The 16246-nt window shown below is 55.2% G+C and overlaps 1 protein-coding gene across 1 annotated transcript in view; it reads right to left on the reverse strand.

The window, feature by feature from the left end:
* Positions 1–6538: 6538 nt before the first annotated feature.
* The window catches only part of VAPB (VAMP associated protein B and C), a 73739-nt gene continuing 64031 nt past the window's right edge, over positions 6539–16246 (reverse strand). The window contains exons 3-6 of the mRNA XM_075528380.1: positions 15758–15861; positions 13275–13355; positions 11682–11858; positions 6539–7856 (exon numbers count right to left, since the gene is read on the reverse strand). Coding sequence (XP_075384495.1) covers positions 7698–7856; positions 11682–11858; positions 13275–13355; positions 15758–15861 — 521 coding nt within the window. The 3' untranslated portion in view covers positions 6539–7697. The remainder of the gene's footprint in view (positions 7857–11681; positions 11859–13274; positions 13356–15757; positions 15862–16246) is intronic.

The raw sequence follows: 16246 nt of genomic DNA on the forward strand, positions 1-16246 counted from the left end.
GGATGACATCTCAGAAATCCACAGGGGCAGGTCTATCCTGTCCTGTGGGATCACTGTGACTGGGCTCGGAGTTGGACAGTGTCACTTGGAGCTCGGGGACGCCTGGGTCCCCAGTGGGAGGCAAGACACAATCTTCATGGCCACAAAGCCAAAGTTCTCTGGACAAAACTGGACACCCCAGGCCCCCACCCCGAATGTGGACCAGAGTCAGCACTCAAGTGTGTGTGTCTGCTCCGCGCCCCCCACTCCCCCCACTGGTTTGAATTTTGACTTCAGTGAATTCTGTGCTCTCGGGAGCGGTGTAAGGGGTAGAGGAATGGGGTCCTGTATGCTCTGGAAAGCACACCCAAACGCTCTTCAGCCACTTGTGCAAAGTGGCGTCCCACCCGCAGCCCCTTGAAGCAGATTCCCAGCACGGCACTCATAGCACCGCCGGCAGGTCTCAGGGAGCTGACACCGACCGTGCCATGGATGGCGCCTTCCTCTGGAGTCTAGCCCTTTCCCCGGGGAGCGCAAAAGTCGAGCCATAAAACCTGGGATTTATGGCTGGTCAGAGAAGCAGAATGTACACCGTGAGGGGGCCCTGTCCTGCACGGACTTCATGGATGGATTCCATGTCCAAGCAGGAAAGACCGCTTCAGAGAGCTGGAGGGTGAAGACGAAGGGTCCCAATGCATCTCCGAAAATGCGCTCCAAACACGGCCAGGCGTTGGGATCAGGAAAAGGCACCCGCATCACCAATCCAGACGCCTTTGTGGCCCCCCACCCCGCCCGCCCCAAACCGGCAGGGAGAAAGATGTAGGGCGGGCTGAGGGACAGCCCTACATGCGTGTGCATGCTGGGGCAGCCCCTGGACTCGGGCAAAAGGGGCATCTCAGTAGGCCTTGGCGACTGAGTGTCTTAGAGGCTTCCGAGGGGGGGGGCAGCGTCTACGTTGCTTTTGCGGCCCTTGGTGTCCTGGAAAGGACACCCTAGTGACAGCGTGAGAGGGTCAACACATCACTCATCACTGCCTTTTCCTCTCCAGGGAGGAACTCCAAGTTGAGAACCACCAAGCCCAGGTCCCTGCCTCTGACGGATGGAGTGTCCAAGAGCCTTATACAGCCTGGAGCCTGCCTGGGAGACACCAGAGACGGTGGTCGAGGGCGCGGGTGAGGCAAAGCCGAAACACAGATGCCTCCGCTGGCATGGCTGACCATTGTTTGCTTGTGTGGTTGATATGGTTGTGGGGGGTGGGGACACAGGGTAGCGGCAGACTGTCGCTGACCTGTCCGAAGAGAGATCGAGAATGATGAAGGCGGGGGCACCAGTGGGTGAAAAGGGCCAGACCTTTCCTGGCAACACGGAAAGACGTGCCAGGCCGGCGGAGCCATTTATCACCTTCGGAAATCACAGAGAGCAATGCCTCCTTATTAGCACTGAGCTCTAATGAGATGCCGTGGAGAGGATCTGATTTGTCTCTTCTGGCGGACGCGTCCCCAAGGGAGCCCACAGCAAAGGGCAGCCCGCTCCACTTCAACCAGGCCCGGCGGCAGGGACTGGGCCCCCAGCTCTCAGCTCTCGGACGGGCTGGCCACCCACCCGCCCAGCAGGAGGGGGCTAGCTAGCTCATCAGGATGCAGGCTTCTGAGCGGGACCGAGTGCCAGCATCGTCCCTGCACCCACATCCATTAGCCAAATGATTAAGTGTACCTCAGCCCGTGGTGTAATAAAGAAAGTGCAGTATGGCGTTGTCACGGGGTCAATGCTTCCTGGTTTAAAAATAAACACTAGCATTTATCTAGCGGCAGAAAACTATCATCCCACAGCACTGTTTCATTCAACCGACATCTTCTCATCAAAGCAATCTATACCGTGGCAACATTCCAAGGTATCATAATTACAAACATTTATGGTGAGCGAGATAATAGCTACATTTTTGTCACTGGTTCTTCTTCCTTTTTTTACAATCTGATGCAGACATTTTCTAATGAAGCAAGCCCATTAAGGAGGGGGTGGGGGGCTTCTGGTGTAATTATATTAATTGAGACACTCCCTCATACTCCTCCCCACCCAGTTCCCCTCTTAATGATGACGCATGACCGTCAGCGCGGGGTTCGGTGTCTTTTAAATTTCGTAGTACACCTCTGTGGCGAAAAGAAATTAAGACGGCACCTGTGTCGCTTGTTTCCATTTTATCGTTGTTGAGCAAGCATGCACAGACGTGCGCGGACCAGACTGATTCCACAGTCTCGGCACATGCCCTGCGGTGAAGCTGCTGCTGCTGCCTCCACCCACCGAGCCTCCGTTCTCACGCTCCGTCCTTCCCCGCCCCCAATGCAAACTCCCTGCCTCCTAAGGTTCTTATCTCACCTTTCACGTTGTCGTCGGTAACGGGATCCCATAAAGATGGTTCTTCAGAGAGCACATCACCCAGATGTTCTGTAGAAGAAATACAAGCCAACCAACCAGCCAACCTCCCTGGCATGGCGTAGATTCTGACCCACAGAGACCGTACAGGGCACCAAAGAACTGCCTCTGTGGGTTTCCCAGACTAACTCTTCAGAAGGAGTGCGAGAACACTGTCTCCTGCAGAGACCTGGCGGTTTTGAAGGGCTGACCTTGAGGTTAGTTAGCAGCCCAGCAAGGCACATAATTCGCCACGCTGCACCATGGCTTCTGTTTTGAGATTGTATTCTTCACTAAGTTAAACTGTTATGGCTCCCAGAAGCCTTCAGGGCATGTTTTGGGCCAAGGTTTAAAGATGGCCTCCACAGGCTCACAGCTGCCCAGGGTTCGTCCAGGACTCAGGCTGTTTTTCAGTGTCATGGCTATCACTGAGAGCACCCACACCCACCGAGGGTGGGCTGGTGCCTCCTGCTCGGTGCGGAGGAGTTGTGCTTTAAGCACAGTGGGCTGGGCTGTGGACACAGGAGGGAAAGGGCTTGTGAACTTCGCTGCAGGACCGCTATGGGGTCTCCCCTCAGCTGCTGCTTCCCACCCCGACAGCCAACTTCTAGAAGAAAGACCTGCTTTAATGAACTGCTCTGGCCTCCCTTCTAATGTCCCGGTTATAGGAAGCCTCCACTCGAAGTCACATGGTCACCCCTGGCCACAGCTGCCTGTCAGTATCCCTCTGAAGTCCCCAACTCATTCCTGGGGAGCAGTGGGTACGTGACCCCACAGCCTGCACCCTGTCTTCCAGAATAAGATGCCTCTGAGCAGGCACCTGGCACCTATGGACCACCTCGTCAGTCACTGAGTGACGGCGGCCAGCACGAACAAGAATGGCCGCCGTCACCAACCAAGCCTCGTCCCCAAGGCCCTCTGGGGGCTTCTGAGCTCCAGTGGCACAGTGGTTGGTGACCTAGTCCTCTTCAGATGGCAGTGGGTGACAATCCCAGGTCTCAAAACAACCTTGGCTCTCTGGGCAGCCTGTAAAAGCTCTGGGACGCCGTCTCCCCTTGTGGAGCCCCCGTTTCCCGCATGCCAAGCAGCTCCCTCAGCCCGCCGTGTTGTGAGAGAGTAGGTGTGTGCGCGGGTGCGCGGGCGTGCAGGGAGGCCATCCTAGCAAGAAGATTCTCTGAAAGGGTCCCACATAAGCACTCTGAGGACTGTTATTAAAAGAAGAGCCTTTCCCAAACCCAGCCAGGGTCTGGAATTCCACTGTGAGGGCCCCACGGGGAGTGGAGGGCAGCGCTCCTCTGTCCACCTTGGCATCGCCGAGCAGCGGGGGCCTTATCAGATCGTGAGGCAGGCCCGGGGTCTTTCCCAGGCCCTTTCCAAGCAGCCACCATTCTGCTGGTCTCTGAAAGCCCTCGCCTGCAGCTGTCCGGCCCCGGCCTTAATGGAGCTGGGTGTCCGCAGAGGGGCAACGGGGACTCATTCGAGCTTTCAATGCTCTCCTTCCGCAACCCCTCACCCCACCACACACACGCATGCACGCATGCCACGTAGTCAGGGGCAGGAGGCGGCCCTGCCCTCCACCAGAGGCCTCAGGGATGGAAAAGGGTCGAGTGTTCAAGGTGACTTTGAAGCCCGAGTCCCCATCTCCTTTTTTGAACCAAGAACCTGAGATTTGCCAACGGGCCAGTCTGCTACAGAAGGAAGGAAACAGGACAAACGGGGTGGTGCCTGGTCACTGGGTGGGAGTCTGTGAGCGTGAGCATTAGCATGAGGAAAACAGGCAGCCCTCGCCAACGCAGCGGCTTACGCGGGCCGTGTGCTGGACACACAGACGCGCACAGACGGCGAGCTTGCGGGCACCTGAGGGGCCGTTTAGCACAGAGCTATGGCTGTGCCCCTCATGGCTGGCTCTCGGCAGCAACAGCGAGCCTGGGACTTGTTTGAAAGCGTTTAGGTTCCCATGGATCACTGGAGCCTGCGTCCCCCTCTCTGTTAGGGAGGCATAAGCTGCCTCTCTAGGTATAAACTGTCCACTGGTAAAAATCAATTTTGATTTTATCAGTATTTATTACTGTTGGTGCCAGCAGTTTAGAAGACCGGAGAGGAAAAACATGCAAACTAGTGGGGGGGGGGGGTGGTGTTAAAATAATAAAGCTGGATCCTCAGACCCGAAAATAATGGAGCCTGCTGTCTTTAAGAGGCATTTTGCATTGTGCCAAGGGAGCTTAAATTATCCATTTAAAAATGCAATCAATACAAGTGTACCGAACTCTGTTCTTGCTTACTCTTGTATGCATGTTAGCTCCGGGGTTGTTTCTGAGTGAGAACACCTCGCTCAGAAGGGCCTGGAAACGGAGCCTGCTGGCAGTCCTTGCCTGTGCGCACACATGTGCAAGCACACGCACACACGAGCCGGGAGGGCACAAGGGACAAACTCTCACACACATGCACTCAGACACGGAAGCACATACACAGGAACCAAGAGAGCCCAATGGCACCACACACACACAGCCAACTGCACTGCTCCCCCCTTCATGAAACGCACCCACACATCAAGTACCCTCAGTCACGTGTTCACAGACTCCCATTCAGATGCACTCGCTCTGACAGCCTCACCTCCCAATCATTACACACACACACACACACACACACACACACACACACACACACACACACACACACACAGTATCTCTCTCCTTCCAACTTTCTTGCCTAACTGGGGCGGGGAAACCAAGGCCCCATGGGGTGAAGCAGCTTTCCAGTCTTCAAGCCAACTCACCCCTCTGCATTCACACACACCCGCACACGCTCACTCACACCCTCACCTCCTCCCTAGGCCAGACCAGCTCGTCCCCAATTATTGGTGCAGACCACACGCCCACCTCTCCACCTGCCATGCAGCTGTCTGCCTTGCCATGCCAAAGATACCCCACATGGGTGGGGCTCTCGGACCAGTCCTGCATGTCAGTGCTGCCAGCTGAGTGTTCTCTTCGCCCCCTGGGCTCCCCACAAACAAGCTCATGCTCCCCATGTCCCAACCTGGAAATGGAGAGCTTTGAGAGGCTGGCTAATGGAGGCACGATTGGGTTTTCAGACCTGAGCCTGTCTGTCACTCAGTGCCACCGAGAGTCCCCTTGCATGGCGACCCCACAGCACAGGGTGAAGGGAGCAAGTCCTAGGGCCTCAGTGGCAGCCTCATCTTTCTGAACCAGCGACCCAGTGCCTAACCCACTGTGCCACCAGGCTCTGAGATTAGTGGCAGCCCACTGCTCTTATCTCCCAAGACACTGGATGTGTCCTCATGTGCACCAAGACCTCAACCAGAGGGGTCCCCGGGCCATCTCGAGATCACGATCGCTCTGGGCCAGGCTCTGGGGTCCTCAGACCACAGCCTCAGAGGCTGGCTGGTCTGTGGGCCTCGACTTCTACTGGATTCCCTCCGCCCCCCTTCCGCCCTGGGCTGTGTGTGTGCAGGCCCTTGTTTTGGTCGACGTGGCTGAGACGGCCCTTACAGCGAGCGAGTGAGCAAGCGCACTGGCCTCTGTCTCTCTGCCCTGGAGTCCGGGTGAAGGCCCTTATAGCTACACCCTTCCTGGGCTGCAGGGCCTAGAAGCTGTAGGGGGGGGGGGGGGGCTCCTGCCCCTGGGTCAGGGCCACTCCCCTCTCCCGAGCCTGACTCCTCCTGAAGACCTGGCCTACCCAGCGCAGGTGTTACCTGGGAAACAAAGTCTGTTGGGCCTGCGCTGCAAGGGCTGCTAGTTCCTGGGCCTGGCAAAGGGCCTTCCAGGCAGCCGAGTCCCCCAGGCCAGTGCCAGCACCCCGTCTCCCACCTCACATGCCCCTGGAGCGCTCCTAAACCACCGCCTGGTGACAACTTTGAAACCTGTCCCTTATGCAGGGTAAGGGGCAGGTGGGGCGAGGCCCAGGGCGAGGGCGAGCACACCGTTTGCAGCCCGACTGTCAGGCTCGGTTGAAGCCACCCACAATTGGAGCACGTGCTGGAGTGCACATGTGTGGGTGTCTAGAAGAATCCGTCACAGATGCTCTTGCTTCATAGGACCCACTCTAAACCAACGTCCCAATGACGCACCAGCAAGGAGAGCATCGCAGCCACCCTCCCGTCCACCCAACATGTGACAAAATGACAAAGGAATTTATATTTCAGGGGCTTTATTTTAATATTATTTTTCTTTTTAAGATGCTACAGAGTCAAACAGGATTGGATTGGTCTTTTACGGCGTAAAATTAACTCACACACACTCCACTGCGCCCTGGGGATCATCTGAGGGGCCTTCCCCTCCAACCCCGCGCCCTGCCTGTCCCTGTGAACCAGGACCCCCAGGCAGCTGGGTCAGATGGCGTGTGCTGGGGGGGCGGGGTCACAGAGTCGTCTCTTTAGCACTCATCTCTCTCTACCACCCACTGCTGGGGCTGGAGAGTTGACCGTTGCTACCAGACTGCCCCTGTTCACATGCCCACAACAGCGGCTACCAACTGACAATGGGAAACTGCCGCCAGCCTCCCCAGCGCGCACGCGCCCGCTGCCACCTGGAGTGGAGGCGCCTCCGCCCTGACAGCACATGCCGGCTGCTTCCACCGGCGCTGGAGGCCCAGGTAATACACGGGCCAGCATTCATTGTGATCTCATGACCATAGGGTGGCGTGAGATGACATACATGACCTAAGTTAAATATGCACCGAACACCTCTGGATAACAGTGGAGTTCTCGACGTGACCACAGTCATTTCGCTTGGGCCCTTGAAGGGAGCACAAAGTGCTGGGTCAGTCGTCAGTCCATGCCCCCACTGGAGACCAGCAAGCTTTTCGGCTCCCACTGCTCAGCGAGCCCGGGGCCCTGGGGGCAGGGCTGAACTGTTGCGGGGAGTGGGGGCGCTCAGGAGTGATCATGAGCCCAGTGGGCTACTCAATGGGGTGGCCACACTTCCCGCTGTGTGCCCCCATGCCCTAGACCTGGAGGAAGTGTCACATACCAGGGCTACAAAGCAAGGCTTAAAACGACAGTGACAAGATGCCACCTTGGTGGGAATGATGGTTTCGTTCCCTTGCCAGTTCCTGAAGCTCCTGATCTCCCCCATCCTGTACTATACATCGTAACTCTCTACAAGCTCGTTATATTACGTGATATCTGTGTGTGTGTGTGTGTGCGCGCGCGCGCACGGGGAGGGGAATTAAAGGCAAGACCTGTGAGATGTCATCATACATGAATTTCGTTTTACACATGGTTATGATAATACAGATCCCACGATAGGCAGATGCGTGCATCCGCTCGACCATCCTTCAGCATGCAGCCTCTACACGGCGATCTTCCCGACGATGACGCCCACGATGAAGAACAGAACCACCAGGGCCAGCAGCCGGGGGCTGACGCCCTCCTCCCTCCCAGCCGGGGCCAGCGCCGACGCGGGGCTGCTGCTCGGTGTGCTCTTCCTCCTCCGCAGCCCGTCTTCCTCCTGCGGGATCAAGCTCAGTCAAGCAGGGGCACAGTCACTCTGGCCCCCGAGTGGCTCCAGCCAAGCTCCCCACACTCTAGAGACCCTCAAACCAGCAGGGCGGGCCAGAGAGCACTGCTGTCTGGCTCGCCCTGCCCAGGAATCTAATTCTGGCAGCACCACCCGTCCTTCCTGCTTCTGCTCAACCTACCCACCAAAAGCCCATAGCCCTGCCATCAGGTAGACTCCGGCTCACAGTGGCCCTGCAGGACAGAGGAGCCTGTCCTGGGAGCTTCTAAGACAGTCCATCTTCACGGGAACGGCCAGCCTCACCTTGCTCTCTCAGAGCATCTAGTGTGTTTGAACTCTCAACCAGATGGTTAGCAGCCCAACACAGAGCCTGCGTGCCAGCAGGCTCCTGGCCCTAGCATGACAGGCAGCCCCCAAGGCACAAGGCTCAAAAGGCATAAAACATAAGGCTCAAAAGGAACAGTGTCTTGGGAGTGCCTGCCCCCAGGGGTTGGTGTGGGCTCTCAAAATGAGCATCTGCAGCAGGTGTTCACAGGGGCTGGCTTTGACCCACTGTCTCAGACACCTTTCTAGCTGTGTACATTTTCCTCTGAAGCAGCAACATCCCCACATTTACGAGAGTCCTCAGGTGTATGAGGAAGAGGACGTTTCTCTCCTTCCACCTCTACTCTGGGGCCACAGTTACTGCAAGGGCCTCTGCAGATGGGACCAGGCCACTCAGGGAGTCCAGCCGTGTGTGGATCTTAGGCTGCCCACGAGGACAGGCCCCAGACCACTCCTCCCAACCTGCCTCTCCCTCTCTGTCCCCAGCCCACTCCTGACCCAGAGCGCCTCCCTGGGCCCGAGCCCAAGGAGTTGCCTCTCCAGAGCTCCTGGCTGAGGCCACTACCACTCTGCTCTGGGAGGGTCACTCTGCAGGGCCAGTAGCTCAAGCCATCTCCCTGGGGGCCAGCGCACAATAGGGGCCCCTGTCCAGACTCTACTTGTTTGTGAGGCAAAGGCAGTAGAGACCAGAGGGCCCCCGTCCAGATTCTTGGGGTCCTATTTTCAGACAGTCTGCTCATGGAGCACAAGCTGGGGTAGACTTTAGAGGCATGAGGCATAGCGAGGTCTAGCCCTGCGCCGGGAGAACACGCGCTGGCAGAGCCATCGTCGGCATCACTCCCACCCTTGGCCCAAGTGAAGCGCCGACTTCCGACTTGCAAGCTTTGCTCAGGAGGAAGTCAGTGGAGGCTCCCACGAGCCACCAGCGTCCTCCATGTCCTACACTGCCGGATGGAAGAGAGGCCCAGAGGGATTTGTTACATGCACCTGGCCTCTGTGAGGGAGAGTGAAACCTCTTACATGCTTGGGCGGCATGATCAAGTTTTAAGAGAACAGATCCACCTAAAAACTGAAGCTGCGACAGAAGTTCCTGTGATCATCTGCTCCGAAATGTTTCCCTCAGCGCCCAGCCTGCAACAGACAGCCTCCAACTTGTGAAGCGTGTCAGCCGACGGGGCACGGAGACTCACACACATCAGAGCCAGGGCAGGTCTCACCAGTCTCTCCTGACAACGCCCTCCTCGCATCCCTACCCCAAGGAACCCTGGCAGGAGGGTGGTGGGGTACACAGTGAGCTGCGAACCACAAGGACAGCACTTCAAATCCACCAGCCACACCGTGGGACCAAGATGAGTCTTTCTGCTCCCTCAGAAACACAAAGGGGCAGCTCTACCCTGTTCTATGGAGCCATGACGAGTCGGAATTGACCTGATGGCAGTGAAGGTGGCTCTCCTCCTCCAGAACCCCAACCACTTGTGACACTGACCATGCCCTGTTCCCTCCCTTCTCACCGCTCCACAGTCTCGGAGACACCACTGCCACAGTCCTTCTGTCCTGCTATCCTCTGGGACACTCAGAGTCACCATGGGCTGCAACAGACTCTTGTCCAAGTGACAGGGGCAAGAGGACACATGCACAAGACCCACCTGCAGCTGTTTTCAACCTTAAGATTTATATTCAGTGCACGCTAGTGGAGGTGGGCTTTGTGCCTTTGAAGGGACAAGAGTCTAAATTCCAGGGAGGTGGGGGAAAAGGACAAGGAAACAACAAGTGATCCAAATGAGTGGTGAGGAGGGTGTAGGAAGCCTGGTAGGGTGTGACCTACGGTAATGTAACCAAGAGGAATTACTGAAACCCAAATGAAGCCTGAGCATGATAGTGGGGCAAGAGGAAAGTAAAAGGAAATAGAGGAAAGAGCTAGGAGGCAAAGGACATTTATAGAGGTCTAAATAAAGGTATATACATATGTAAATATATTTATATGTGAGGATGGGGAAATGACTTATGTGCATATATTTATAGGTCTAGTATTAAGGTAGCAGATGGACATTGGGTCTCCACTCAAGTATTCCCTCAATGCAAGAATACTTTCTTCTATATAAGTCATTCCGTGATGCTCACCTTCCTGACACGATCGCTGAAGACAAAGGAGGTGCATAAGCCAATGTGGTGAAGAAAGTTGATGGTGCACAGCTATCAAAAGATATAGCATCTAGCGTCTTAAAGACTTGAAGGTAAATAAGTGGCCATTTAGCTCAGAAGCAACAAAGCCCACATGGAAGAAGCACACCAGCCTGTGTGATCACGAGGTGTCCAAGGGATCAGGTATCAGGCATCATCAGAACAAAAAATCATATCATTGTGTGCTCACCTCCATGATACGATCACTGAAGATAAATGTGTGCATAAGCAAATGTGGTGAAGAAAGCTGATAGTGCCTGGCTATCAAAAGATATAGTGTCTGGGGTTTTAAAGGCTTGAAGGGGATCAAGTGGCCATCTAGCTCAGAAGCAACAAAGCCCACATGGAAAAAGCACACCAGCCTGAGTGATCACGAGGTGTCAAAGGGATCAGGTATCAGGCATCAAAGAACAAAAAATCATGACGGCAATGAACGTACAAATGTGCTTTACACAATTGATGTATATGTGGATTGTGATAAGAGTTGTATGAGCCCCTAATAAAATTATTTTTAAAAGTCTTATCATTGTGAATGAGGGGGAGTGCGGAATGGGGACCCAAAGCCCATCTGTAGGCAACTGGACATCCCCTTACAGAAGGGTAGTGGGGAGGAGATGAGCCAGTCAGGGTGTAATGTAGCAACAAGGAAACATACAACTTTCCTCTAGTTCCTAAATGCTTCCCCTCCCAGCCCCCATCATGATCCCAATTCTACCTTACAAATCTGGCTAGATCAGAAGATGTACACTAGTACAGACAGGAACTGGAAACATAGGGAATCCAGGACGGATGATCCCTTCAGGACCAGTGGTGAGAGTGGTGATACCAGGAAGGCAGAGGGTGGGTGGGTTGGAAATGGGGAACTGGTTACAAGGATCTACATATAACCTCCTCCCTGGGGGATGGACAACAGAAAAGTGGGTGAATGGAGATGTCGGACAATGTAAGATATGACAAAATAAAAATTTATAAATTATCATGGGTTCATGAGGGAGAGGGGAATGGGGAGGGAGAGGGAAAAAATGAAGAGCTGATGCCAGGGGCTTATGTGGAGAGCAAATGTTTTGAGAATGGTGAGGGCAATGAATGTACAAATGTGCTTTACACAATTGATGTATGGATTGTGATAAGAGTTGTAAAAAGAGTCTAAGTTCCTTGAGCGACGGCCCAAAGGTTCATGGCTATGGATTCTAGTGACTGGGTACTCAAGACCCTCTGAAAGCCTGATATAAACTTAAGGGGTGGGGTGGGGATGGACTCTCCCCCTCCAATGGGGTGCTGGCTGGTGCCCACCTCAGAGGAGACCGTTACCTTGAAGTGTCTGTTCTCCTCCTGCAGCCTCTGGACTTGCCCCTGCAGCCGCTTACACTCCTCCATCACCTTCTTCACTTCCGGGTCATCCAGGGACCAACCCAACGCTTTACACACTGTCGGTGTCTCTGTCTTTGGAGCAGTTGTGGATATAATTTTATTTATTTCTACATCATGCTGTTCAGAAATAAATGAAAGCCCAAGCGTCACCAACTCTGTAATAAAGGACTTTTTTATGCAAAGTAAAGTAGGTCTCAGCAAACAGCACGCGTGGCAGCATTTCACCCTCACTGTAAACTGCCACACTTGGTTAAAAATGGATCACTTTATCCAGTATCTTAATAATCTAAAGCGACTGGGCCCCAGAAATAATGGATGAGGGCAGATAACGAGGCTGGGCTGAGATGAACACCCCAGAGCAGCAAGGAGGGCCCTGCACATCACACACGCGGAGCCAGCTCGGGAGCCTGGGCAGTGGCGGCTGGGTTGGGGGGTGGGGGGAAGGGGGGCACGGGGACTGTGTATGCCCGGCCATGACTTGACTCTGTCGCCTCCCAGTTCCTGACTGAGGTGAGAGGCAGGCAGTAGGGGAGGGCATGTGCCTCGGGGCAGGGGGAACACTATGATGGGGCTACACTCCAGAGAAGCAGATTCGGGAGAGGCCACTATATGAGACTACCCTGAGGTTGGCCAAAAATACAGGTCTCTCTACCTCCCAGACTGCCTACTTGGGGCACGGGGTGCAGTGCTGGGTCAGTTAACAAGCAGAAAGGGACAACTAGGGGTCTGGCCATAGTCCGCAGCTTCCTGAGACCCTGTCAGTAGGAGTACCCCGATGCCCAGCTGTGCCGACCAGGTAGCCAGCACTTCCTCATGCTTGACTGTAAGTGGCTGCACTGACCAGGGTGAAGCAGGGCAGGGTCCACAGTCGTGTCCCAGACACAGTCTTCTCTTGTCAGCTGGCCACAAACCAGGCCCCGCGAGCCAACCCACACAGCAACAGAAGGCCTGGAGAGAGATGCTCCCACATTGGTCACTATTGGAGGGGTGGAGAGTTGAATATGACCCCCAGCAATGAGCCCTGGAAGTGTCTGGAGACCCTTTTGGTTGTGACAACTTGGAGGCAAGGTGACACCCTGACAATGGGGGGTAAGAGGCCAGGAGTGCTATTAACACACTGTGATGCACCCCCCGCAAGGCAGTGGCTGAAGAGTCCACCCTACCCTACTGCAGCACTGTCTGGTTAAGGAGATGCTGGGGGCCGGAGGGCTGCTTGGGCAGCCCTGGAGTGGCCCACTGAGCTCCAGTAGGCCCTGGCTTCAATCTCCTCCACTGTAGGCCAGCAACAAGGGCCCCTCTGCCACCACAGCCGCCCCCAGGATGTAAGGAGGATTTCAATCAGCTGTCTCCCTGCAGCCTTTCAGAGCCGATTTCATAAAGGCCCCCAGTCTGTTGACTTCAGCTGATTTTTTTCTTCATACATCAGAGGAAGGAAAATAATTTGTCAACTTAAATCTGGGTTTTGTAGGAGATGGTATGCAAATAGGCATCAGTTTGCAACATTCAATTATTGTTAACTATAAACATACTTACTGGTTTATCATTTTCTGCTGGCAATTCAAACACACATCTAAGTTTTGAATCCATAAGGTCTTCCGGTTTTGCCTCCTTCCACTAAAACAATTTAAATTTAATAATCAGGACATTATAAAGCTGCTGGAAGAATAATTTTCTCCCTATAACTGACAATTTCAGAAAAATACTCTTAATGAGAAAGCCCTGATGTATATCAAATAAAGAACCTACGTCTTCTGAGATTTTGGCATTTCTAATATGACAAGACTGTCTGAATATTTATCCCACTCCACAGACCCCAAAGTCTCGCTGACACCTCAAAGTCAATGCCTGTTCTGAGCCACCCGTTTGTGGGGGCACGGGAGGGGGGGCGCGGGGGCAGAGTGGAACTTTCTAGAATATCTGCACGACCACACACTCTCCTTCCCAGCATACCCTGCTAGAGGGCTGCTGGAAGGGGTGCTGGGTTGGCCCCGTCCCCCCGCGGGTAGTCTGGGGGAACTGGCTCCTGAGCAGCAGTGGGAGCCCCAGGACCTGGAAACCAGCACCACAGCCAGGCTGTGCTGCAGGAAGAGGATGAGCCCAGCCCTGGGAACCAAGAAGGGGCAGCCAGAGCCCGGCAGCCAGGGGTCCGGAGCCTGGAGGGGCTGAGGGCCCATCAGACTGGCGTGTGCGTCACGTGGACAAGCAGCACGGCAAGTATGCATCAGGACACATGCGCTCACGACTGTCCACTCGGAGAGGACAGCAAGGCCACATGGCCCTGACCCCGTGATCAGACTGTCAGCAGCAGCAAAGTGGACAATGGCCCTAGGTGCCTTCTGCTGAGAGGGACACATGCCACCATCACCTGGGCCTGTCAGCCTGCCTGAGCGCAGAGGGGGGCCGGGGCACGTCCAGAGCCCACGCAGGGCAACTCAGGACGAGGGCAGGCACCTCTCGAACAGGCAGCACTCTCCACCATGGCGGACAGATGCCTGGGCGGGTTTGGATGCATTGGGGTGGAGTGCCAGGAAGCCCAGCACTCATGTGCCAGTGGACCAACAAAAAGAACCCTGAAGACAAGCATCGAGCAGACGCGGCCCAGTGGAAACCTCTGGGTCACGGTCCTCCTAGTGGCTGGCCAGCCCTCTGGGGCTCCACAGCTAGCTGCAACGCAGCTGCTGCCCTGAGGGAGGGAGGGAGGGACAGAGATGGGCATGCGGGTGGCAGGCTCTCCCTCCTGGGAGGCAGCACTGGCAGGCAGGGCAGCAGCATTGTGCTTTCTCGCTGTGTCTCAGGGAAGGCTGGCATGTTATTTGTCCTTCAGAGCTTTCTACCAGGGGTAGCTGCAGCCGAAACACAAGCATGCTAAGGGCTTCACTAAGGACAGTGGCTCAGGAAAGAGGCCTGAACCTTTCCCACGTACCACACCCCCTCCCCCTGCTCAGCACAGGCAGGAACTTTACACCTGGCCATGTGGGGACTGGTTTCTCACCCCGCTGTACAGGTGATGAGACACCTGGAGAGATTTCGTGAGGCTGCGAGCCAAGACCCGTTTTCACAGCCCGAAAAGCAAAAGCCACCCAGGCGCACTCCCAGAGAGGCCATATTTTGTGTTTCCTCAATGACACAAAATAACAGGAAGTGACGCAGCATCATCTTCCAGGAAATCAAGAGAAAGCCAAGGATGCCCCCGTGGGTCTTCTTACGAGAAGGAAGCAGGCCTACCACCAAGGCACGGTCTCCGACCCGAAATGCCCCAAAGCTACAGACAGCTCAGTGGCCATGGCCAGCTGTTCCCTTCCCAGGGCAAAAGGAAGGGGTGGTGTAGCAGCCATGGGACATTGGAAAGAGTGAATGGACACTCCCCCAGGGGCTTGGGCTCATGGTTCGAAACCTTCTGAGGAGACTGCCCTTCCTCCCAGCGAGGAGGACTGGAGGGTCGGGGCCCAGGTCATCTGCCAACTGACATTCACTCACGCCTGCCAAGGCATAAAAGCTTTCTTCGGGGTGAATTTCTAGTATAATCCTTCTTACCCCCACCCCATCCCAGAAACCCAGAAACACTGCTTATTTATTTTATGCAATCAAGAGGTCTTATTTATACCAAGAGCAAAGACAGAGTCATCCATGCATTTTCAGGCAGGCGGGATGTAAAGGAAGAGGAGACAGAGGGCATTCAGGACTGTGCTCTGGGATATCCCTCTGACGGGGGAGGGGGAGACAGGGCAGCAGCAGGCCCTGTGGTGAGAAGCACCTTGCTCTGTGGGGTGGCAGGAGGGTAGGCCGGGAAGAACCTTATGCCGCTCAAGAGCAACGGGGTCTTAGAAAACCCAGGAGAGAACAGTGTTCTAGAAAACGCTGTGCGAGGTCAGGATGATTCGCCGGCTGGGAGTGACGCCCAAACCTCCGGGCACCCCTTCAAGAGCCATGGCACACCCCCATGCATGCATCCACAATGCCGGGCCTGCGGCTTTCCTTTGGAGTTACTGAAAAAGTAAGAAGCATTCAGTACTTACGACTGCTTCCATATCAGAAGTGTCAGTCGGTGCAAACATAGACTGAACCATAAACTTGTGTTTACTTTTCTCATTGGGGTCATAATCGAAAGGCTGCAACATCACTGAGGAAGAAAATAGTTCATTAGGAGGGTCAGAGCTCGCACTGGCAGCCGCCTGTCACGCAGCGAGGGCTCAGGGAGGCCATGAGCTGCACCTCTCCAGAGCCCTCGGCGCGCCGGCCCCGTGCTGGCAGGGTGGGCCTGTGGGGGCACACCAGAACCACGTCTGTGGGCACTACATGAGGACAGTTGAGGTCATGCTGGGATGCAGCTCCGCCACAGAACCGCAGCTGTCTGGACCAGGACACCCACCAGTGACACAGCCTCTTCTCCCACGAGCCTGGAGGTGCTCCCTCACCAGGAGTGGCACCTAAGGGAGGTGTCTTCTCACCCACTGGCTGACCCCTGGAAAGCCCAGGACCAATCCTGTTCAGTGACCACGGCCCTG

This window comes from Tenrec ecaudatus, chromosome 12, assembly GCF_050624435.1.
Source record: "Tenrec ecaudatus isolate mTenEca1 chromosome 12, mTenEca1.hap1, whole genome shotgun sequence".
Lineage (NCBI taxonomy): Eukaryota > Metazoa > Chordata > Mammalia > Afrosoricida > Tenrecidae > Tenrec > Tenrec ecaudatus.